The following is a 24,340-nucleotide window of genomic DNA, read 5'->3' as shown; positions in this document are numbered from 1 at the left end:
ATTTTACATTGTGTTTGTATATTTCTGATTTTATTGCAAATGGATTGTAAAGGGAATCTAAGCTATATACAATTAACTTACTCTACTCTAAACTGAGGCAATACACTTGCTCCTCCTGAACTTACACTTACAGTAAAGTCCTAAGTAGAGTTACATCATTTTAAAGCTACTGACTTCACCATATTTAGAAAGGTATAACACTGCTTAGGATTGCACTGAAAAAGTTGTGTAGGGAGATCGCACGATTGAATTCTTTTCCATGAAATACGTGTCAGGGAATAGACTGTGCTACAATTCTTTCCCTGGCAACTAATTTTCTATGTATGGAGACTTTTTTTAAATGAAGAAGCATCCATTCATGTCATTTTCTACCTGCCATCTGGGGACGGGCCAAATATAGGTTCGCTGCCTTGTGCATGACATGGGGACCAGCCCATGTGGGGGCGGGGAGAAGGATGCTACAGACACACCTAGCTGGGGAAAATCAGGGCACAACTTTCTTGATTATAGGTTCCTCAGGTCTTGGCGCAGCATAGGCTGGGGAACAATGAGCGTGGTTGACAGCTGTCAACACCTTCCCCAACCTGCCTGTTGGGGTAATCAAGGGCAGGGGGCTGGTATTAGGGCTGGAAGGTCTGCATGCCCCACCCATTCCATGAAGGGCTGACCTCTCATGGAAGCTGCTTGGGAGCTGACTGGCTGACAGCCAGTGCTGGGCCCAATTACCCCAAATCAACCTTACTTCCTCCTGTCTTCCACCCAGGCACAAATGCCACCCCCTAAGGAGCTTGTCTTCAGAACAGAAGAACAGCCTGCTGGATCACATCAGTGATCCATCTAGTCTGCTACATTGTTCTATACAGCAGCCAACCAGTTTCACAGAAGAGCCAAACAAACAGGGCATAGAATCCAAGGCCCTACACTGCTGCCGCCTCCCAGCACGGGTATTCAAAGGTTTGCTGCCTCTGAATATGGAGGCTTCCTTCAGTCACCATAGCTAGTAGCTATTGATGGATCTCTTATCTGGCTGTCTATGCTTGGGGCCATCACTACCTCCTCTGTCAGTGAATCCCACAGTTTAATTACTTGTTGAGCAGAGAAATATTATCTGCCTTATCTGTTCTTTTAAAGAACTGACTGTCATTAAGTGTTCAAAAATGACAACCAATCACGCCATTTAGAAATAATAATATTTGGTTTCTTTTTGGTTCTGACACTTTGCAAACCATGCCAGGGAGTGGGAAAATATCACACTTGATGCTAATCAACTAGGAAACCAACAGATATGGTACAAAGACTCTTATATAACAGTTTATCCCATCGTATCTGATTTATAATTTCTCCTGTCATTTGTGGCAATGGTTGTTAATCTGAAATGATAAAAACGAATGCTCACCGGTATTGTAATGCTTTGTGCAATAGCCAAGCTCCTTCTCTTCTTTCAAAATAAACTGTGGCAGAGTTAACCCTTCTGCTACTTGCACTGGACCATCACTCATCCACTCAAAGATCAAGTCGTTCATAGTGTAACCAACTAGAAGAAGCAAATGCATTTCATTAGATAACAATAGAGTAGCAGCCTTTGAAGCCAAGAGGGGACAACTATGTCAGTGCACTCATGCTTACTTTCGAATGGAAAAAGAACAAAACATTAAATTATCACTTAGGCTGCGATTATACGTACAATGAGACCTGACATAGGCGCGAATGCCAGGCGGATTTAAAGGGTGCAATCAGACAACAACATCTGGGAAGCGCCCTGCAGCCGTCGACAACCCATTCTGCTCCACTGCAGAAGCAGAGTTAAAGGACACCAGGGAAAATCCGGTAGTAAACAGGTTGCAACGGGCCGTGGACAGGACTTTCCCCTGTCTTATTGCTCCAGAGCATTCTCATGCCATTGGGGTGGCCTGATCAGGCCATCCTGACTCTGTGCCATTGTTTTTTTCACCCTTCGCAGTATGCGCATCATCACAAACTCCATAGGGAGCCCTCAGTGTGGAGGTGTGGTTCACCGATTCCTCATTTAAGCACATGGGAAACAAACGGCGCAAAAAACCCCTGACTCATCCACAGTTGCATCTGATCACACACTGACAGGCTGTGCACACAGCTTCAAAGGGAGGTGTGATCATGCAACTACGTGTCTGTTTCCTCCAGAGGAAATAGCCTTACTCCCCCCCCCCATTTTAACTGGCACGTGTGACCGCACTCTTAGACAGCACTGTATCCACTACTGTTATTTAGAAGATACGACATTATACTAATGAATCCATAATTCTGATATTCATATTAGAAACCATTGGCTGTAAATATATAGGTTCCCATGATAATATCCTGACTTTTGGGGAATCCGTGCTTTTATGGAATGTAATCTCCATTCACATCCTTTGATCATCTTACAACTAGTACTCTTCAGGTGTTCTGTTGTGTTCCATTCACATGGAGTGGAAGCTACCAGCCACACATTTCAGGAGTGTGAGTCACGTGACTGCTGTATCCTCTGAGGGCCCATTTCACACGATAAGGGCTCTGTGCAGAGCTACCACTTCAATGAACAGAACTCAGTGTCACACTTACAGACTGCTGACTGTATAAACAAAAGTAATTCACTTAACACTAGAGATAACACACCGTTTCTCTGCCAAGCCATTCTTAAAGGTAAACATTCTCAATTCAGCCATCCGACTCCTTTTGCTTCCAAACAAAACATCAACACAAGGTTCTTGCTGATCGATATATTTATTGTTCTGTAGTGGGTTCGACACATTGAATGATCAGGAAACAGTGTGATTGTCAACACATGTTTACTAGTACACAACATAACAACGCAAGTACCAGCCAGGCAGCCAACTATATACAGCCCCCCGTGGCCCACCCACTGGTCCTATTGGGGGGTTTAAACTTCCCGCCAAGGTTCCTATTGGTGACCACTTGAGGTTTCAGGATCCTAGTCCCTATTGTCTCTGAGAGCCAAGCTCTGGTCTAAGTTGCTGGCGCCTAGTGGCGGTCAGCGGACATAACATTTATAGTCCAAAATACAGTAAAAGCAGTCAAAGATGTTCTGGCTATACAAACTTTTTGTTCCTAATGTTTAGCCGAAAAAAAGACTGGACTTATCATGAAGCCACACCTACAGACTCAATTTCCAGCGCTGAAGCTCCTGATTCTGGCAGAGTGTCAGTCTCTCTAATGAAGCGTTTTGGCCTCATTATAGTCTTGATAAAGTATGAGTCCAGTCTTGAGAAAGGATTTACAAAAGTGTGTATAGCCAGAACATCTTTGACTGTTTTTACTGTATTTTGGACTACAACTATATCAATCAGCAAGAACCTTGTGTTGATATTTTGTTTGGAAGCAAAAGGAGTCAGACAGCTGAATTGAGAGTGTTTACCTTTAAGAATGGCTTGGCAGTGAAACGGTGTGTTATCTCTAGTGTTAAGTGAATGACTGTTATTGTTTTTCACTGGAAGTCCTTGCATACTTACTTGACTGTATAAACAAGCCAGAGAACCTACAACAAACTTAATATGAACAAATAAGCAAGCTGTCTTATACCAAATCTGACTGTAGTTCTCTCTAGCCTCTACACCGAGTGGTATCAGCTCTCCATGGTCTCAGGCAGAGGGATCTGTCCTGACTCTGCTTCCTGAAGTCCTTTTAACTGGACATTCCAGAGATTTACTTCTGTTATGTCTAAAATGTATCGGGTATGTTTTCTGGATATTCACCTGAAACGGTTTATAGTGTTTAAAAATATGAAACAACAAACAGGATTGAACCTAGGGTCTTGTGAATGAAAAGCATACATTTTAACATGGAGCTATAGCTGGAGCCTGTTGCTTTCAAAAGTCAAGAACCAGAAAAACTAGTTCTGTCATTTGAAAACACTTCCCTTATTGAGAGCAACCATAGAACGTGAGATGGGCTGACTTTAACATTAAATTCAGGTTGCTGTTTAAGAAATTAAAAGTGCAGCTGCTTACTCCCCAAACATGCAGTGTCAGCAGAAAAAATAACATGCTGGCAGCACAATGTCACAAAACATGAGGTTGCTACAGCATAAAAACAATATTAAATGTGGACATCTCAAGCAGTGAAAAGTTCACGGTTAAAAAACAGAATGGCTGATTACTTACAGCTCTCTAGTTGCATTGTGCACGTTTGTACATCCATGGGAAAGTTCTTCAGGTCCATGGGACAAGATAAGGTTAGTGTTAGCCTAAAGGTATACAGAAAGATTGCACTACATTTAGTATGCATGGAATTACAGACAGAAATGGCTAAACAGTCTCTTGTCAAATAAAAAAGGTCAAAGGCTCTTCATTTACTCCTTCTGGTAGTGAAACAAGGTCAGTATGCCAGATACTGCTTATCTTAAGGGCTGGTCTTTTTCTGACAATGTGGATGTTCTTGAATTTCATAGCAAGTACCTACTTCCAAAGTCTCCTTCTTTTGGGGGGAAATATTTTCAATGTATAGATTTATGCAAATGACTTCCCATAATGATGATGATGATGATGATGATGACGATGATGATGATGATGATGATGATGATGATGAATGATGAATTGTTTTCTGCACATGCTGTGCTATTGTAGCTTTCTTTGTGATCCAGTCCTAGGCACATTTTTACTGCCTGGTTCACACTCTGTCTTTTGCTACCTGAAACACATATATGGTAAGATAGTCAATTATATAAGTGCTAGAATATGGCCAGTCTAATGCAAATGGAATTCTAGGAGAATATTAAAGGGGCAGGAGTTAAACCAAATCTGAACATCGGTCAAAAACTGGATGGAACTAATATCGTTTTGCTAACCAGAACAGAAGACAAATCTGTTATCTGAATGATTCTGTTAAACTGAAACCAGGATCACATATCACAGTATCCCAGTTTATATATCTTAAGGGCTGGTTTTTTTCTGACAATGTGGATGTTTTTGAATTTCATAGCAAGTACCTACTTGAATTTCATAGCAAGTACCTACTAAGGAGACCAGGCTCGCCGCTACCAGGGCCAGGGCCTTTTCAGTGGTGGCTTCTACCTGGTGGAATGAGCTCCCGGAGGAGATCAGGGCCCTGCAGGACCTTGTACAGTTCTGCAGGGCCTGCCTGATGGAGCTCTTCCACCAGGCTTTTAGTTAGGAGCTGCCCATTGCTACCACCAACTATTATCACTATTGACACTGTGGTAATAAGTCTGCCCTTTATGGAGATCGAGATACAGCATCGTGAGAGACCAGATACTGCTGAATCGGGACTTATCCTTACATCTTACAGTTTGCCATCTTCAACTGATTGAAGGATTGACTATCATCGCGAGCACTTTAATTGCATAATATGTGATTGTTTTATCTTGTTTTTTTTATGTTTTATATGACTCAGCACATGATGCCGCTGAATGTGAGCTGCCATGAGCCTGCTTGCAGGGAGGGTGGGATAGAAATTTTAATAATAATAATAATAATAATAATAATAATAATAATAATAATAATAATAATAAAGTACTATACAAAGGTGATTAGAAAATGAAAGTCCTCCATATTTTAATTAATGCAAACAAGCTCACAATTCAGTGAGAGATTTATAATGCAAAGACTGTGATACAGCAATAACTTTTCATTTGTCTGGTGGTATAAACTATACGTTTGTATGTCTGGTCTACCCAGTTGCCCATAAAGCAACAGATAAGGTAAATGAAGGAATCTCAATTAGACTGTAATCATACGCACAATTAGACCCACCATAGGCACAAATGCCAGGCGGATTTAAAGGGTGCGATTGGACAACAACATCTGGGAAACGCCCCGCAGCCATTGGCAACCCGTTCTGCTCCGCTGCAAAAGTGGAGTTAAAAGAAACCGGGGAAAATAAGGTAGAAAATGAGTTGTGACGGGCCACGGATGGACTTTCCCCTGTCTGATCGCTCCAGTGTGCTCTCATGGTGTCGGGATGGTCTGATCAGGCCATCCCGACTCTGTGCCGTTGTTTGCCCCCCCCTTCTCAGTCTGCACATCATCACAAACTCCATAGGGAGTCCCCAGTGCAGAGATGCGACTAATTGATTCCTCATTTAAGCGCATCGGAAACAAACGGCAAAAAACCCAAACCGATTCACCCACGGTTGCATCTGATCACACAGTGGCGGGCTGTCCCCACAGCTTTCAAGGACTGTGTGATCACACAACTGCGGGTCAAACTCCTCCGGAGGAAATAGCCTCACTCCCCCCCCCATTTTTTCTGGCGCGTGTGACCACAACCTTAGAAAGAAATCTAAGTAAATATGCTTTTTTTTTACTCATATTCAGTGAACTTTGTATTTCTGAAAGACATAAAGTAAGCTCTGATTTAGAAAACCTTATGCTGGAATAAATTCTGTAAAGTCTCTAAAGTGCTAGTGGACTCCTGTTTTATTTTGCAGCCCCATACAAACACTGCTACCCACCCAGAATTTTCCTTACATGATATATTTCTTACAGGTTAGTTGTACATTAAAGGTAAAGGTTTCCCTTGTTGGAAAGCCAGTCGCATCCAACTGTAGGGGGCGGTGCTCATCTCTGTTCCCAAGCCGAAGAGCCTGAACTATCTGAAAACATTTCCGTGGTCATGTGGCCATCATGACTAAATGCCGAGGCACACAGAATGCTGTTACCTGCCCACCGAAGCGGTACCTATTTATCTACTTGCAATTTCTTGCTTTCGAACTGCTGGTTGGCAGGAGCTGGGGCCAGAGACGGGAGCTCACTCTTTCACGTGGCACGAGGGTCTCAAACTGTCGAACTATAAGCCTTCCCGTCTGCAGCTCAGCATCTCAACCTCTGAGCCACCGCAGCCCCAGTTGTACATTACAAGCATTTAAAATGTGTGCTGGGGATTTGTTATGTAGAGGTATGTACTAAAATAAAACATTGTGACAAGAGGGTTGAAAAGATTTTGTTTTAAATGTGATGTGCTTTATATTTAATCATCACCCAGGCTTGAACTGATTTTGATTTAATTTTTCTCACATTTTTGCAGTGTATAGGTCAGAGGCAAAACATCTTGTAGCCAGATTTGTTTTGGGAAGAAGCCATAAATCAGCGGTACTAGAAAAGTAGCATCTTTCTTAGACCTACATTTACGACACAGTTGAGAGAGAGAGAGAGAGAGAGAGAGAGAGAGAGAGAGAGAGAGAGCATTTTCCCTTCTTTCTTCTCATGGGCTCTGGCCTTTCCCAGGCTATCCATTTTCAAAGGTAAAACACTGAAAAGGTTCCTCAGTCTCCAAGGGATATGCTTATTGGAAACATCTGAGGCCTTTGGAGAAAAGTGGGCAATAAATGCTGTAGAATAAATAATACTGCAGGCCTAAGAACCTTTTCTTGAAAGCAAGCCCCACTGAACAGCCCAGAGTAGGGCACTAATTAGGGCCAAACTACATGGGATGGTCTACACGAGTCCAACCCATAAATGCTGTAACCATTTTTAATTAATTACTGGGAGGGCCTGATTGCGATAGGGATTACAGCATGGTAGGCTGAGGCTTTCTTGTTCTCCTCTGCACCTTTTCAAGTGCCAAAACAGCCACAGGGTAATGATGCTGCAGCCATAGAGTTTCCGGTGATTCCTAGAGCCACTCTATATCACTTCTGGGTTTTCCCCAGCAGTGATATAGTAGCATATAAGGTACGTTGAAGTATTTTATTATTTTTCCCTGCTGCCACTCCAATCAAGGACAGCTACCAATGGGAGGCCTCCCACCACAGCAGGAGACCTTGCAGTTCTAATGTTCACACAGTTACACATCATTTTGCAGAGTGACAAAGACTATGTGGTGTTTTTCTCTTGAAAAGATATACTGTAATAGATCACTGCTTGTTGATGTGCTATTCAAAGGATCCACAAGGGTTAAGCTGACACTAAATATAAACATACAAAATTTATTCAGGTGTACACATTTTTAAAAACTTTACAAAATCTTTGACTCATTAAAAATATTCACATTCAGACATGAAAAACTTCTCAACATTCATACATAGATGGGTTAGTGCTGTGCAACTGAACCAAACGCGTTTCGGCCCCAAAGAGCCTTCCTCAGTGGTCACAATCCAAATTACAAACTTGACATACATTCAAAAAATTTTTTAACATAAGATGTTAAATACATATGCAGTATTAGGCCAGATGTTATATCCTAAATATTGATTTTTAAAAAGAACAAGAGGGAAAAGGGAAACAAAGAAACAATAATAACAATAATAAACATATAAAGATATAAGGTAATTTTTACTCTTCATATATATTATTTTTCAATCAGTAGAAATGTTAATACATGGGAAACTATAATGAATTTTTCTTTGTTTCTTTGTTTAACATCTTATGTAAAAAAAAAAATTGAATGTATGTCAAGTTTGTAATTTGGATTGTGACCACTGAGGAAGGCCCTTTGGGGCCGAAACGCGTTTGGTTCAGTTGCACAGCACTAACCCATCTATGTATGAATGTTGAGAAGTTTTTCATGTCTGAATGTGAATATTTTTAACGAGTCAAAGATTTTGTAAAGTTTTTAAAAATGTGTACACCTGAATAAATTGTTTATTATATTTAGTGTCAGCTTAACCCTTGTGGATTCATAGCAGCTTTTTGGGTTGAGTTTTTCTCCCCCCCTTTTTTTCCCCCTTCCCCCTTCCCCTCTTTTTTGTTCATGCTATGCAAAGGAACAATGAAGTTTTTGATATCTTTTTTTTTTAATCCATGAAAGTAAGTTCAAATATGACTGCAGTTCATGGTGAACAACTGAAGTGATTAAGCTTCCTCCTTAAGAGTGACATTTTTGTTGTTTATATTTCTCTTACTTTATACTTTTAGAAAGCCAGGAGACAAGTTCTGATACAGGATGTTTGACATTGTATGTTTATTCTAGCCACAATTTTTTAAAAAATCCTGCACCCAACATCCCCACATTCACTACAATGTAGTCAACCTTCTTGTGCAATTCATGGGAAACCCTTGTCTACTCAAGAATTCCATGCAGGCCTTCTGAGAGACACCGGATAAGACTCCCTCTGGGGCCCTCTCCCATTCATAAGAATACAAGACATTTGATTGGTACACTGCTGCTGTCCGACAGAGGCCCCTTGCCCCGCTCTGATCTTCCAGAACTGTGTGTCCTCACCACTTCCTCTTGGTGATTCTGGGTCCATGGGAGTCCCTGCCCGGATGTCTTAGACAGTCACCCTCCTCAAAGCTCTATTCACTCACAGGTCACGATCAGACAACAAAACAGATTCTTTCAAATATGATGATAAAAATTCCACCCTGCCCAAGGCTGGCTGACAAACAGCATCTGTTTTGGTGATCAAAAAACTGAGCACAGTGTTTAGCATAACAGACTACGAGATTTGACCCGATGAGTATGAAGTGCACTTATTCTCCCAATCTGAGGCGAACTGTTCTGCCCTTAAAACATCTCCATGGGGTGTTTGTTTTGCCTTTGCCTGAAGATCTGCACGGTAAGAGATTCCACAGCTTCCCTAGCTTGTTCCAGCGCTCGGTTAACGACTAGATGTGATTATTTTTTTGAGTAAGTTGGGTCCAGGTTTGCCAGACCTGCCTTTCTTTCCCTGCAGCATCACAGCAGCTGCAGGGAACTAATTTTTAAAGCACCATGAGGGCCTGATTCAGATTGTGGTGCTCAGGGAGGAGCCTGAATAGTCCTGAGGGAGGTGCTATTTGCCCCATTTTGGACTTGCAAGCACAATATGTTGCACATCCCTGGGGCTGTTTCAGCTCAGGAAAAAAGACCAGGGGGGATGCAGAAGCCCTCCTGCATTGTGCTCCCACAAAAAAATTGCACTCTATAGTGCTTTCAATATTAGTTCCCATCTGTTGCCAAGTTGCTGTGTGGAAAGTGAGTTGGCTTTGGGTTCCCAATGCTGTTTTTAAAATGATTTTAAATGTCATGTCTAGTTTGGTCTCAACCCTTACTAGGGATGGGCATGACTGGAAAATTCAATTCATGTTGGTTCATGGCCAAACCACGAACCAAACTGGGAGGTTCATTGGCAAACAAATCAGTTTGTGGCCCTACAACCATCATTGAAAGGGACTGCAGTCCCTTTAAATGGGTTTGCAAAGAACCTGAAAAAAAAGCTGCTCATCTGTTTTGAGGTTTCTTGTGCAGTCACTCTAAAGGGACTGCACAAGAAAGTCTGAAAAACAGCTGACTGGTGGGGAGGTGCTCAGTGCTGCTCAGTTGTTTCTCTTTCTTGTGCAGTCCCTTTGAAGGGACTACAAAAGAAAGCCCCAGAAACACCTCAGCAGTGGGGAGGCACTCCTTGTTTTTGCAGCTTTTGTGGGGAACAGAAAAAGGGTTTCAAGCGAACCCCCCCGCTTTCTGCCCTATCCACAAACCAGTTTGAACTGGTTTAAAGTTCATAGGCGTTTGTGACAGTCGACCTGTCACGAACTTTGTTTCGTGAACCACGAACAGGGCAAGATTCTTGATGAATTTTGCTTCATGGTTTAGTTCATGCCTATCTTTAACCCTTACCTGATCATTGAAAACTACCACTTCTTGTTCTATTCCCAAGTGTTCCCCCTCTTCATTCTTACTTTCAAATGTGTGAACACTGGCTTCCTACCTGCTTTTTTCTCCATACATTAGAAACAGCCATTCCTTTCTTCTTGTCTTCATAAGATTTTGCCCCTTTGTAAGCTTTCCTATGAAACCTTTAGACCTTGTTAGTATTCTTGAAGTGGGGCACCACCCACCTAGAACTCAGCACACCATTACAAAAGAGATCTTTGACTGCTAAGCAGATCAGTACTGTTACAGTTCAAATCTTGGAAACAATTTGCTTCTGTTTGTTTAGTCTGATAGCACTCATTTACAAATCAGACACACTAGAGTATTTAAAAACACTGTACTGTGATGGCAGTGCTATAGTGCAGTGCTATAGTGCCAAGAGGAATATTTTACATAGTATATGGATCACCGTAGGTCATAATCCGTTCATACCAGATGCAATGACTGCCTGTTGGGCTTTTGTGTATACAGATGTGTACCTTGGCCTCTATCCAGTGAGCATTCTCCAAAATCCTATTAGCACTGATTTCCATAAGGAAGAGTCTGCCAATTTTTAAAAATCTTTCCAGCCAAGAATAGTGCTTTCCGCATACAAAATTATATATAGGCTCTGCCAACATTTCTCCCATTTTTAATTAAATATGGCATGCTCATTTTTGATAGAGATGATGCTAGACGGATTTAAAGCACAGGAATTTTGAGTTCAGAAGGCAAGCTGTTATTTTCATTAATTCATTTTTGCTGCTTTACAGTAAGAGATGTAATTTAAAACACTGCAGGCACCATTAATAAAGCAAAGAATGCAGTTGGTAAGCCTGGGACACCCAGTTACTTTTAAGCTCTCCCTACATGAAGCCAAAACTAAGAAATATATGGGATCCATGTATGAACCAAATTCTTGTGCAATAGCCATGTTAGTCAGCTGCTACTAGAACAACATCATCTTATGATGTCTTAAGTTGTATGAATTTATTGTGGCATAAGCTTTCATGAGCCAAAGTCCACTTCATTGGATGCATGAGCTGCTACATTCAGTAGGCAGAGATACATATATCCAAAGCTATAAACAGCAAGAAGGCAGGGTAGAGGGCAGTTTCCTTAGATGTGTTATCTAACACTGCAGAGCAGAGAAGAAAACAAGATGCAGTCAAAAACAGTAAACAATTCAATTAAATGTGATGAATTAGAAAATAGAATATGAATAGTGTACATATACCTATGAAGTACCTTCACTTGTATAGTTAGCTAACCACCCCAGTCCCTACTGAAGTCCATGTCTGATAGTATAAAATGTACATGAATTTCAACTCAGCAGCTTCTCCCTGGAGCCTTCCTTTGAAACTCTTCTGGTAAAATGGTACAAATTTTAAGTCTATTACTGAATATCGAGGGAGGCTGAGATACTCCATCACTCATTTCTGAGGGTTTTCATTTCTAATGTTTGGTTTATGTCCACTTAGTCTCTTGTGCAGAGACTGTCCACTTTGATCAATGTAAAGCATACTTCAGGCACACTATCAAGTTAGAGGATGTGCAGGTGAATGAACCCTTGATGTTATGCTTCATATGGTATGAAATGGTTATCATTGGGCAATTCAGTATTCGGAAATTCCTACTGGCTCTTGCACTTTTCCATTTTCTTATAAATACTGCTGAAGTAGATTCAGTTTGAGCCCCTAGAGCAGGGGTGTCAAACATATGGCCCGTGGGCCAGAAAAGGCCCCTGCAGGGCTCCCATCTGGCCTGCTTCCTGCTTAATGTATCAGAGCTCACTTTTGCACAACTCTCTCCTCTCCTGCTTCCTGCTTTGCAGAGGAGATAAAGGATCTTATGATCTTATGTTTCCTACTTTTGTGTTCCAGTCACCTATGATTATCAATACATTTTGTTTAGAGAACAAACTTTAAGTCCTGTGGCACCTTTAAGACCAATAAAGTTTTATCCCAGGTATAAGCTTTCATGTGCAACAATACTTCTTTGGAGTGAGAGAGGGAGGGAGGGAGGGAGGAGGAGTGAAAGAACCAGAGAGAGCATGAGAGAGAGCATGAGAGGCAGCATGAGAGATCCCCCTTTCCAGTTCTAACAAATGGGGGGGGGGAGAAATCTAACAGCACAGCTTGAAATCTTCATTAGTGGAAGGGAGCAAGAGTTTGAGAGGGAGAGGGAGAGAGTTCTATGGCACCTTTAAGACCAACAAAGTTTTATTCCAGGTATACGCTTTCATGTGCGTGCATACTACTTCAGAGAGAGGGAGGGAGGGAGTGAAAGAACCAGAGAGAGAGAAAGATCCCCATTTCCAGTTCTAGCAGATGGGGGAGGGGAAAAGAAACCTAACAGCACACCATGCAATTCTTATTAGTGGAAGGGAGCAAGAGTCCAGTAGCAACTTAACAATAAATAAAATTTGTGACAGCGCATGAGTTTTTATGAGTCACTGCTCACTTCTTCAGATACAGATAGAATGTGAGTCCATTTGTCCTTTTATCTTGGAGAGTGAAATTATTTCAGATGCCAAATGACCATAGCAGGCATTGGTACTGAGAGATGAAACCTAGGTCTCAATTCAGTTCAGGAGGATGCATTGTCTTGAGCTTCATTATCAGTTGCAATTCATCAGTTTTTCTTTCTAATATCCCTTTTGAAATTCCTTTGTAAGAGAAATGTTGCTCTTAGGTCAGCAACTGAATGACCTGGAGGGTTAAAATGTCCACCCACTGGTTTTTTGAATGTTTCTAATAGCAGTGGAAAGAGTAACAGTCCAGTAGCACCTTGAAGACTAACAAAAATTGTGGTAGGGTATGAGCTTTCATGAGTCACTGCTCACTTCTTTAGACTTATTTCTGTTTATTCTTTGCATCCTCCTGGACTGAATGCTCCTGAGCCAAATTGAGATCTAGGTTTCCTGTCTCATTACCAATGCTGATATTTCCATACCTACTACCCCTCTGCATATCACACCTAATCCAATCAAGCCTGTTATTGCCATTTGGCATCTGAAATTATCTTTATAAAACTTATATCTCCTCATGTTACATTTTATGGCACACATGGCCCAGCCCGACAAAGTAACATTTATTTTAGATCTGGCCCTTGTAACAAATGAGTTCAACACCTCTGTCCTAGGGCTCCTCTGTTTACTTCTCCAAACTGAAAAAGCCCTCTGTACAGAGCTACACTGATTTATTAGATTTGTATCCCGCTGTCCCCCATATCCAGGCTCAGAGCAGGTAACATCACTGATAAAAAACATTTGACTATTCTAATACATAGATACAATAAATACAATAAAATACCGAATAATATATAATAACATACATAAAATTATAAACCAGCAGATAACTAAAAGATGGCATAAAACTCAGGGGGAGAGTGATGTATATTCTGTCTGATCTGAAAGGAGAAGGGAGAAGACGAGGAGAGAGGAGGAGGCCAATCAGAGATGGAACACATCGCTGTCCTGAATCATAGGCTCAGCAGAAGAAGTCTGTTTTACAGGCCCTGCGGAATTGCATCAGATCCCACTGGGCCTGGAACTCAGCTGGAAGAGTGTTCCACCAGGCTGGAGCAGGGCCAAAAGGGCCCTGGCTCTGGTCAAGGACTGCCGGACGCTCTTTGGGACAGGGATCACCAGCAAGTTTTGGTCACTAGAGCATAACGCTCTCTCAGCGGTATACCAAGAGAGGCGGTCCTGAAGATATGCTGGTCCCAGACCATGTAGGGCTTTGAGGGTTAACACCAACACCTTGAACCTGAACTGGTCTTCAATCTGGAGCCAGTGCAGCTGGTAGAGCACTGGTTGAATATGTGCCCTAAAGGGCATTACAGTAAGCAGCCACCCAGCTACATTCTGAACCAACTGTAATTTCTGGGTCAGTCTCAAGCGTAGCCCTGTGTAGAGTGAGTTACAGTAATCCAACCTGGAGGTGACCATTGCATGGATCACTGTGGCTAGGCTGAGGGAGACAGGAAGGGAACCCTTTATCCTGGCACAGGTGGTAGAATGTCAGGTAACCTGGGCCTCCATTGAACAAAGAGGCATCCAGTATCACACCCAGGCTCCTGAGGGTCAATCCAGATGTTAACAACACAGCTGGGAGTTGGTATCCCAATCCTGCATCTCCCTGGCCCAGTCACAGGACCTCCATCTTTGATGGCTTTAATTTCAGCTGGCTCTGTTTTAACCAATCAACTACAGCCTCCAGACCCCTGTCCAAAATCTCTGGGGTGGCGTTTGGCTGGATGTTCATCAACAGATACAGCTGGGTGTCATCAGCGTACTGGTGACACCCAAGCCCAAAACTCTACACCAGCTTTATTTACACCAGTACATAAAGATGTTAAATAGCACTAGGGAAAGGATTGCCCCCTGCAGGACACCACACACCAAAGGGTGTCATGGTGAGACCCTCTCCCCTAGCACCACCCTCTATCTCTGATCTTGAAGGAAGGAGACAAACCACTACAAGACTATCCCCCGAATCCCCACATCAGCAAGGAGGTGGGTTAAAAGGTCATGATTGACCATGTCAAATGCTTCTAAGTCAAGTAGAATCAGCAACACTGACCCGCCTTGATCCAGTTGTCTGTGCAGGTAATCTATGAGAACAACTAGCGCTGTGTTCATCCTGTGACCAGGGCAGAACTCAGATTGGAAGGAGTTGAGGGCCTAAGTGTCATCCAGGAAACTCTGAAGCTGCTCCATTACCGCTCTCTCAACTACCTTACCCAGAAACAGTAAGTTTGATACCAAGCAGTAGTTGGATAGATCATTAGGATGGCTTTCTAAAGAGTGGCCTAATCACTGCCTCTTTTAATCTCCCAAGGAAGACCCTAGGAGATTTACAATATCCATCACCACTAGCTTTTACCAGCCATGATGGGCACGGGTCCAAGAGGCAAGTGGCAGACGTCACAGAATCGAGGACCTTGTCGACCTCAGTTCATGAGAGCCAGCTGAATTAGTCCAATAATGGACCAGAAGACAACCAAGAGGCCTTCAGTTCCTGTACTGTATCAGTATCAGTACTGGCTGGCAAATCGTGGCATAGAAACAAGACTGTGCTAGGCATCAGTTCTGTTGAGCTGGCATTGCCACAATGGCACTGGATTCTGCCAGGCACTTTCTGATTGCACTGGTACTGCTGGGCACTCTGTACATTGCACTGGTTCTGCTGGGCTTGCAAGCCCCCCCTTGGAGTGTGATTCTGTGCTAGGCATCAGTTCTGTTGAGCTGGCATTGCCACAATGGCACTGGATTCTGCCAGGCACTTTCTGATTGCACTGGTACTGCTGGGCACTCTGTACATTGCACTGGTTCTGCTGGGCTTGCAAAAATGCCCACCAATACCTTTAGTTTCTACTGCAGAGATTATCTGGCTTGACTTTAGTCCTGTTGGGTTTGCACTGGTTCTGCTGGGTACAGCACACTGGTTCTGCTGAGCTTGCAAAATTTTCCCTTGCCACCTTCAGTTTCTACTGCAGATATTTTCTAGCTTGATCTTAGTCTTGTTGGATTTGCACTGCCACAGTGGCAGTGGTTCTGCTGGACCTGTAAAAATGCCCCCGACTTTCAGTTTCTACTGCAGAGATTCTCTGGGACTTTGATTCTGTTCTGCTGGGCTTCTATTGCCTTTGCTTTTTTGCTGTTTCCCCCCCCTCCATTGGAAACACTGGAGGATGGGGCACCTTGTTTGGGGACCCATAACTTAGACTTCATAAATTCAATCCTTATTCAACTTGGAGGGCAAATAGAGGAGAGTCAGCCAAAGATCCCCTGTGAGTTTGGTGTCTCTAGCACACCAGGAGGAGGTTCTACCATGTCACAAACCTCATTAACCAAACCATTTAGCCCCTAAAACTTCATGATTCTTTGTGGTTCACAAACTAGGCACACCACAAACTATGAACAGTTACAAACTGCATTTTCCCAGTTTGTGCCCATCCCTATTTACACCTGTTGCACGAATCACTTGATTTCTTTTCTGTACTTGAATTGGGGCTGCATCTTCATCACATTCAAGCAAGTTGTGATAAATTGCAGATATAATACTACAGAGAACTTTTATATCACTTGAAATACATTGCCTTCTCACAAAGAAATTTGATATATTTAACTACCAGTCACTGGGAATAGAGAAAAATTATGTTATGGACACACATGTATGAATTAGATCTTATATATTTATTTAGAAATGTGCATTTTGTTTTTATTCCTAATACAAACTCAAAGAATCTTACAGCATTCTAGGTTAAGCTAAGAGTGTGTGACTCACCTAAGGTCACATAGCAAGCTTCCATAGTAAAGTAGAGATTCAAGCCTGGATCTCCCAGCTCCCAGTCCAAGCCAGCATGTTTAAATGGTTAGAGTGCTGGACACAGGTTCACATTCCCAGTCCACTAAGGAAGCTTGCGGGGTGACCTTGCGCCAGTCATGTACTCTCAATCTAACCTACCACACAGGGTTGTTATAAGGCTAAAACGGAGGAGAGGAGAATGTTGTAAGCCAGTCTGGGTCCCCATTGTGGAGAAAAGTGGGGCATAAATGAAGTTAGTTAACTGTAACCACTACACGATGCTGGGTCTCATGAGCTGGGGACCTTGGTGACTGGTGACTGAATATGTGAATTGACTTTTCAGAAAAGCATAATTATAGAAAAGTGTTACCAATGGTGTTTGATCAGTCACTGAATGACAAACATGCACGTGCAAACTGTTCCAAAGATATAGTAATCATAGTGATGGAAACAACAGTGTTAACAAATACCTAGAAAAACTGCAATCTTGATTTAAGGTATTCACCACCAATTAGCACTTTATATATTTTCTCATTATTTCATTATTTTCCTTTCATTATTTTCCTCTCATTATTCTGGGAAGTTATCTCAAACCTTAGTGGAAAGCTTTATTTTTTTTAAAGTCATTCTAAAGAACAAGGGATTTCATACAGTTTTGCTGAGAGTAATGGAATTGTTTTTTCTTTCTTTTCCTGGATTTTTTTTTAAAGGAGGGGGGGTCTCTTGGGAGAGCAGGATATGACGTTACCTTCAAGAAAAGAAGGCAACCTATCAGTATCATCAGGGCATCACTGCAAGAAGGAAGAAACACATGCAAAAGAAACATTTTGCACAGCAACAAATGACTTTCAGCCATCAAAGTGACCTCTGCCCTCTCGCTTTGCTAATCTCTGCCATGATAAAGCAGCATAACTAGGGAAGACCAAATCCTCTTAAATTCCAACATTAGATTATAGAATATTACTGTCATCAAATTGAAGCATGGGGGAAAAACAACCCAGAGCCACAACTGTCTTGCAGATCTGAAGAATATTCTCTGTCGCTCTGTACAAAGCATGCAGTGCAGGTGATTTAGTGCTAGGACTGGTGATTTTGGAGTGGAGCCTGGGATGGGGAGGGACTTCAGTGGGGTACAATGTCCCAGAGTCCACCCTCTGAAGGTACCATTTGCTCCAGGGGAACTGATCCCTAAAGACTGGAGATTAATTCTGATTCTGGGAGATCTCCAGGCTCCACCTGGAGTTTGGCAATCCTATTTAGTTTCCATTGATGTGCACTGGCATCAACTTTTTAAGAAAAATCCGCTGGAATTACTAAGAACTGTGCAAGAGCATTCATTTCAATGGGTCTTATCAAGGAGAACTTGCTGATGGATTGTGCCCACTGTAATCCCATTTTTGTTCCAGTTAAAAGTTTTCTTAGAAACAGTTTAATGCCACCTTCCCAAGAGATCTTAACATTTGGTTTGTCCTTATAGAAAGAAAAGTTGGAGATATCAGGAAAAGAGGAAGGCCTCACATGAGATGCATTGACTCAAGAAAGGAAGCCGTGGTCTTCAGTTTGCAAGGCCTGAGCGAGGCTGTTAAGGAGAGGACATTTTGGAGATTATTAATTCATAGGGTCACGGTCCCCGTAAGTAGGAAGTGACTTGATGGCATATAACACATATGCAGTAGGAAGGTGCTATAGGGAGAGCACACCTTAACTACACCTTTCTTCCATTCAGCACTGAGTCCATCCTTCTTACATCCAACCACATATAGAATAATACAGAACACTGTTGCTGGATCAGATCGAGGGCCTGTCTAGTTTCCAGCAGATCTTTCTGGAAAGCCCAGCAGCAGAACATGAAGACAGCCATGAGCTATCAAGTTAATGGCTACTGATACAGCTATCATTCACAAATGTCATTAGTTTCTCTTTAAAGGAAAAAAAACAATAGAAGTTTCAGGTTGTGTCACCTTTTCATTGGCTGAAGCAGGTGCTTGCAGCCCTGTGCATTGTGAGATACTGTTCTCCCCCAGCGGAAGAATATATACTAGAAAACACTTTTTTAGCTCAAGACTATCTTTCCCATTAGTGCCAAAAGAGAGCCCTGTCACAAGTCTTAGATTGAAGCCATCAATTAATTATGCAGTAATAAGCGTGGGAAATGGCACATTCAGTTCATTTTCATTTTTGTAAATGCTATTCTTTTCTTTATTTTAAATTTTACTTATCTTTGTTTCCTCTATTATATTTGTTTTTCAGCCACCCAAGCAGTAAATTGGTTTCCCCATTCAATGGGGGGAAGGATCCAATGGGGGGGAGGTACCCTTCTTACCCAATGTACCCTCCTTGCCATATTTGAGTCAAATAGGAAAAAGAGATTCCATCTTGTAAGTAATTAAAATTCTCACCTGCAAAACTGGCACAGGGAAATGACTGAAGACCCAAGAAAGCAGGTAATGGACACAATAATAGTCACAAATAACTACAGTGCATTTCCATGGGACCTTCCTATTCACATATAATGAAAAGGGGTGGGGGGGGGGCAGCTAGGAAGTCTGTTTTAAGATAAGGTGTGGAAAAGGACATGGTTTAACTCCCTTTGCTTTTATGTTCCACTTTTGTTTACAAGTACATCCTCCCCCTGTAGGCAGACTCATGCCATTACATGAAGATCACGTACAGCTGGCCCTTAGGGTCATTAACTAAAAAAAGGTTATCTTTTTCCTGCGGCTAATAGCATTAAAGACTCTTATAATCATGATTAGAGAATTCCCCAATGTGTGTTAGAAAATCTAAATGAATACTTGGATATGCTTTTCCAGAGATGTCTTAATCATGCAAATGCTCACCCAAGGAAGAAAACAAACTCCTTTAGTGTCTGAACTAAATGATCATCCTAATAATGAACTTATGGATCAGTGGAGATGAGTGTGTGTGTGTGTGCGCGGCTCTTCTGCACCTGACACATTTAAACCATCAGGGAAGTCCCAGAACTTCTCTGACTTAGTTTGGAGAGCTCTTAGAATAAAATCTTTCTGGCCAGAAATACCAGTGCAAATGCTTCATGCTGAATCTCCATTAAGGATGTATCTCAGCTCAACAGAATACAGCTGGGAGATTATATGCTTTTGATTCAACATTGAACATGATTTATGCTTACTCTGTTTCAGGTTAACTTTCATTCAGGCTTCTCAATTTTGCAAATCTAATATGACATCCTGAAATATTACTTTTGCAGTGTGGACAAATGTCAAGAAAATTATCCATCTGTGTTCCAAATAGCACCCAGCTGTACTATTGCCTCGAGTAAGATATGTCTGATGTCACTCAAGCAAACAGAAGCATTCTGTTTCTTCCTGAGTTTAAACAGGTGATAACAGCACTGGTTAAGTGACAGCATGTTTATTGTGTGCAATGGTAGGCTGTTAGTTCTGCCACTGAGATTTGCCAATGAAACTTTATCATACCCAAGTCTGAGGCCAGTGGCTCCTTTAAGATCAACAAAGTTTTATTCATGGTATGAGCTTTTGTGTGCAAGCACACTTCCTCAGATACAGTGGAACAGAACCTCCTCAACCATTACTTATAGGGATGAGGGTTGTTGTCAGGAAGGGCCATTTAGAGTCAAGATGCATAAGTACTAGGTGATTATAGCTGAGATTAAATGGCCCTTCCTGACTACAAGTCCCACCCCATATAAGTAATGTTTGAGGAGGTTCTGTTCTACTTGTATCTGAGGAAGTGTTGGTCTTAGTGGTGCTACTGGACTCAAACTTTGTTGTGCTGCTTCAGACCAACATGGCTACCCCACACGAATTTATCAGATCCAGTAATTATTATGGCATTATTTTGCTTTGCCTTTCCTGAAAGTTTAGAATGTGAGTATGTGTTATTACTGCAAAAATAATTTCACATGATGTAAAATGGCCAATATAATAAAATGTCATAAGCATTCTGTATTCTGAACCCACTATGCCCATATATGGAATGCAGAAAATTGTTTATGAGGTATGAGATGGTATTTGTACAATCATGAAAGGTTTACAATGCAGATAAGAATTTGTGGGATGTAATAATTCCTAGAAAGATATGATGGTCCAAAATGCGGGGAAAATAATGAAAGAGAAAAAGGGAAGATGTTAAAATGAAATGAAATCTGAAGGATATGTTATTCTGTGTTGTTAGGAAAAGTACATGTTGTACAAGAAGTTTGTATATATGAAATCTGTGTAACTCCATATGATATTGGCTTTCTAAACGAAATAAATAAATTATAAACTGCAAAAAAATTATACAGAAGAGTAATTTTATTCATAGTTTACTGTGACGGGCTACACTTTTTAAGAAGCTTAGAAGTGCTGTACCAACAATTAAAGGACTGTGAAGGGTTAATTCTTCACAGAGCCAGAGAGCCTTGAGTGACAGGCTGCTCTAAGCAATATGATTGGTTAGCATCAGCTAAGCAAAAAAGGTCTTGTGAAAGCTGGATGCTGAGGAGAGTCAGTCAGATTCCTGTTTTAACTGAGAAAAGATATGTACTGGGACCGTCTGAGAAAAGCCCTGACAGGAAAAGGGTTTGGTGCTGACAGAGTCAGATTTCAGCCTTGACTGAATACAGTCTCAGTTCAGTAGTAGCTGAGAGCAGTTTGAACATAGACAGAGAACTGGGGGAAAGTTTGGCAAGGAAGTTTGGGTAGTAGAGAAGACTCCCATTCAGACCAAAGGATTCCCTATCCAGTCAAACAGGGAGAGTTATCTCTAAGGAGTAGAGAGATCCCTGGTCTGGTGTGATTAGAAACTGCTTGTAAAGACCTTAAAAATCAGTCAAAACTCAAGAAGGTGTTTGGCTACTGGGAAGAGGATACCAGCCTTCTGAAAATCAAAAAGTAACAGCGATTGTGCAAATAGAATGTTTGGGAAAACATTGGAACAAAAGCCTCTCAGTATAAAGATCTAAGTAACTGTTAATCATATAAAAACCTCTCATTCACCTAATATATAAGAACAAAAGTCCATGCTTGTACTAGTTTTACCTCAGTAATATCAACCCCTGATTTCACCTGACCTTTCCCCTTGATGTTAAATAAAACCTTTTGTTATTTTTGAATTTAAAACTATCTCTAGTGCCATTTTCAAGGGTTTAAGTTAAAGGGCTATCCTATCCCTTCCCTCAGGTTCTTGGGCTGTGCAAATAGTCAAAATATATCTTACTGATAGGGTGGGACAGCCAAAGTTTCTTCAAGGGAGAAGAAAATACATTACCAGTGTTGCTCAGTCAGTGAGGGACAGAAAAACAAAGGGAAAATCTAGCCCACTGGTTCCCAAAGTGGGCAATACTGCCCCGTCAGGGGTGCTGGAACAATCCAGGTGGGCTGGAACGATCCAGGTGCAGATCCACAAATTGCATCTTTTTGTCCACTTCTTGAAGGTAGATTACCAGGGGGGCACTGAGTAATTTTTTTCTGAAAAGGGGGCAGTAGGCCAAATAAGTTTGGGAACGTCTGATAGCCTCTAAGGGAGAGAAGTGGAAGGGTACATACCATGTACACAGCCTGATGCTATTTATGTTTGCTTTGCAGTTAAGTCACACTGAATTCAAAAAGACTTACTTCCAGGTGAGTGTGCACAGCTTGCTGTCATAATGTGCCAACAGCCCAATTTTATCTATGTATGTTGATCCAAAATTTTTACAAGGCTTACTTCCAAGTAAGTGTACATTAGTATAGCCATTTTAACTCAATCCCATTAATCTGCAGAATATCATCCAGTATATATTATTCTGTCCATTTTACAGAAGGTTAAGCAGAGGGAGATTTGCTTTAGCTTACTTCTCTTTTGGGGGGTTGGGGGAGAAAAGACTGTGAGAATCAAAACAATGCATATCTTTTCCCTTGTCCTCTCTTGTATCATACATGGGCCTTTTTACTTCATCTTTATCAGTCTTTCTGTGATAACAGCCCCTGAACATATATTAATGTTTTTGTTCACATATGCAAGGGAGTGAAGTAAGTTAAAAGAGGGGAATGGATGGACTCTTGAAATACATTTTCTTTCATTGTGGGGATAAATGATCAAAGAACAGATAGCAAAAATTTTATTTTAGGGGTGAGGGAGGAGAGGACACAGATCCCCATGGGATTACACTGCAAATCAGCAACTGTTTGTGAGAGAAAGCCTTGAATCCTTAATACACTTCAGACAAATGTGTGCAGTCTCACATAATAGCTGCAAACAGTTCACCAAACAATTAAGTAGCTAGTGGAAAGGAGGGGGAACAGAGCCAGAGAGGGAGGAATTTAGAAATTATGATTAATTTTCTCTGTTAACAGTAAGTGGACTTTTTGTCTTCAAGGCTCATTGTAAATATTAAGCCATTAATAACCCAATGAAGCATGCTAACAGTCTTATGAATATGCTGTGTAGATCATTTGCACAATGTATGCTTACGCCTTACTATTTTAAGGCTCTTTATCATTCTGATTTTTTGCATGTATCCTGGTTAATCGATTCTCATAGGGAAAGTGTACTGCAATAGCATATGCTAAGTTAGCCAGAGCCTGCCTCGTGTAACACATGCTGCTATGCATTGCATTTTAAGATCCATAAAGCTAGGATAAGCTAGGAAACCCACTGAGCTCTTCTGAATCACATTAATACTATAATCCTGGGTACACTTATAAGGAAGTAAGCAGTAGCACTGAAATCAAGGGGACTTACCACTGAGTAGACCTTGAGAGGATCAGGTTTATGTGTTTTAAATTGAATTATTCTATAATTTTGAATGTATTTTAGTTGCTCAAATATTTTGATTTTTTTTAATGTTTGCTGTCTTGTTAGGCTTGCCAAGTCCCCCTGCGGGGCAGGGAAACCCCCGCCCCAGAGGTCCATTCCCTGCCACCGGCAGATCGGGCCCCGGGGGGACTCCTCCCCAACGTGCATGTCACCTGGAAGTGACGCGACCATGCCTGGCACGCTGGGGGTGGGGCCATGGTCATCCAAGGGAAAACTCTATGGTTTTCCCTTGGATGATCATGGCCCCGCCCCCAGCATGCCCGGTGTCGTCACGTTACTTCCGGGTGACGTGCGTGCGGTACACGCGTGCACGCGCTTTAGATGCCGGACGGGAGTCCCCCGCTTCGGAGGAATTTAAACTTGGCAACCCTATGTCTTGTGGACCCAACTGGGTGTAAAGGTGGCATAAAAATGTTTTAAATAACTATGTAAAACAAACAAATGTTCCACCAAAGACCAAAGGTTTCTATTTAAAATCCTCTTCTGACATTCTGAAATCAAAATTCTTTGCAATCAAAACTTATCTCTCACAGGAGAATAAGAGGAGCGACTCAGTGTAGCTATTAAAAGAGTGGTTCCAATGTATCCAGACGTGAATTACAGGTGCAAATCAGTATAGGGTTACTAGATCTTTTGATGTTTTTCATCAAAGCTAGTGAGTTTTGTGTTTCCATTTTACAGTCTAATTTGAGAAG

At 41.7% G+C, this 24,340-nt stretch overlaps 1 protein-coding gene across 2 annotated transcripts in view; it reads right to left on the bottom strand.

The window, feature by feature from the left end:
- Positions 1-24,340, bottom strand: part of GLRA2 (glycine receptor alpha 2) — a 193,783-nt gene that overhangs the window by 127,337 nt on the left and 42,106 nt on the right. For both annotated transcript variants that reach the window (XM_015417598.1, XM_015417599.1), the window contains exons 5-6: positions 4,140-4,222; positions 1,397-1,534 (exon numbers count right to left, since the gene is read on the bottom strand). In XM_015417598.1, coding sequence (XP_015273084.1) covers positions 1,397-1,534; positions 4,140-4,222 — 221 coding nt within the window. The remainder of the gene's footprint in view (positions 1-1,396; positions 1,535-4,139; positions 4,223-24,340) is intronic.

Source organism: Gekko japonicus, unplaced genomic scaffold (assembly GCF_001447785.1).
Source record: "Gekko japonicus isolate JY-2015 unplaced genomic scaffold, Gekko_japonicus_V1.1 scaffold18, whole genome shotgun sequence".
Taxonomy (NCBI): Eukaryota; Metazoa; Chordata; class Lepidosauria; order Squamata; family Gekkonidae; genus Gekko; species Gekko japonicus.
Note: the sequence above shows the minus strand (reverse complement) of the source record. Positions and strands in the feature narration are given on the sequence as shown.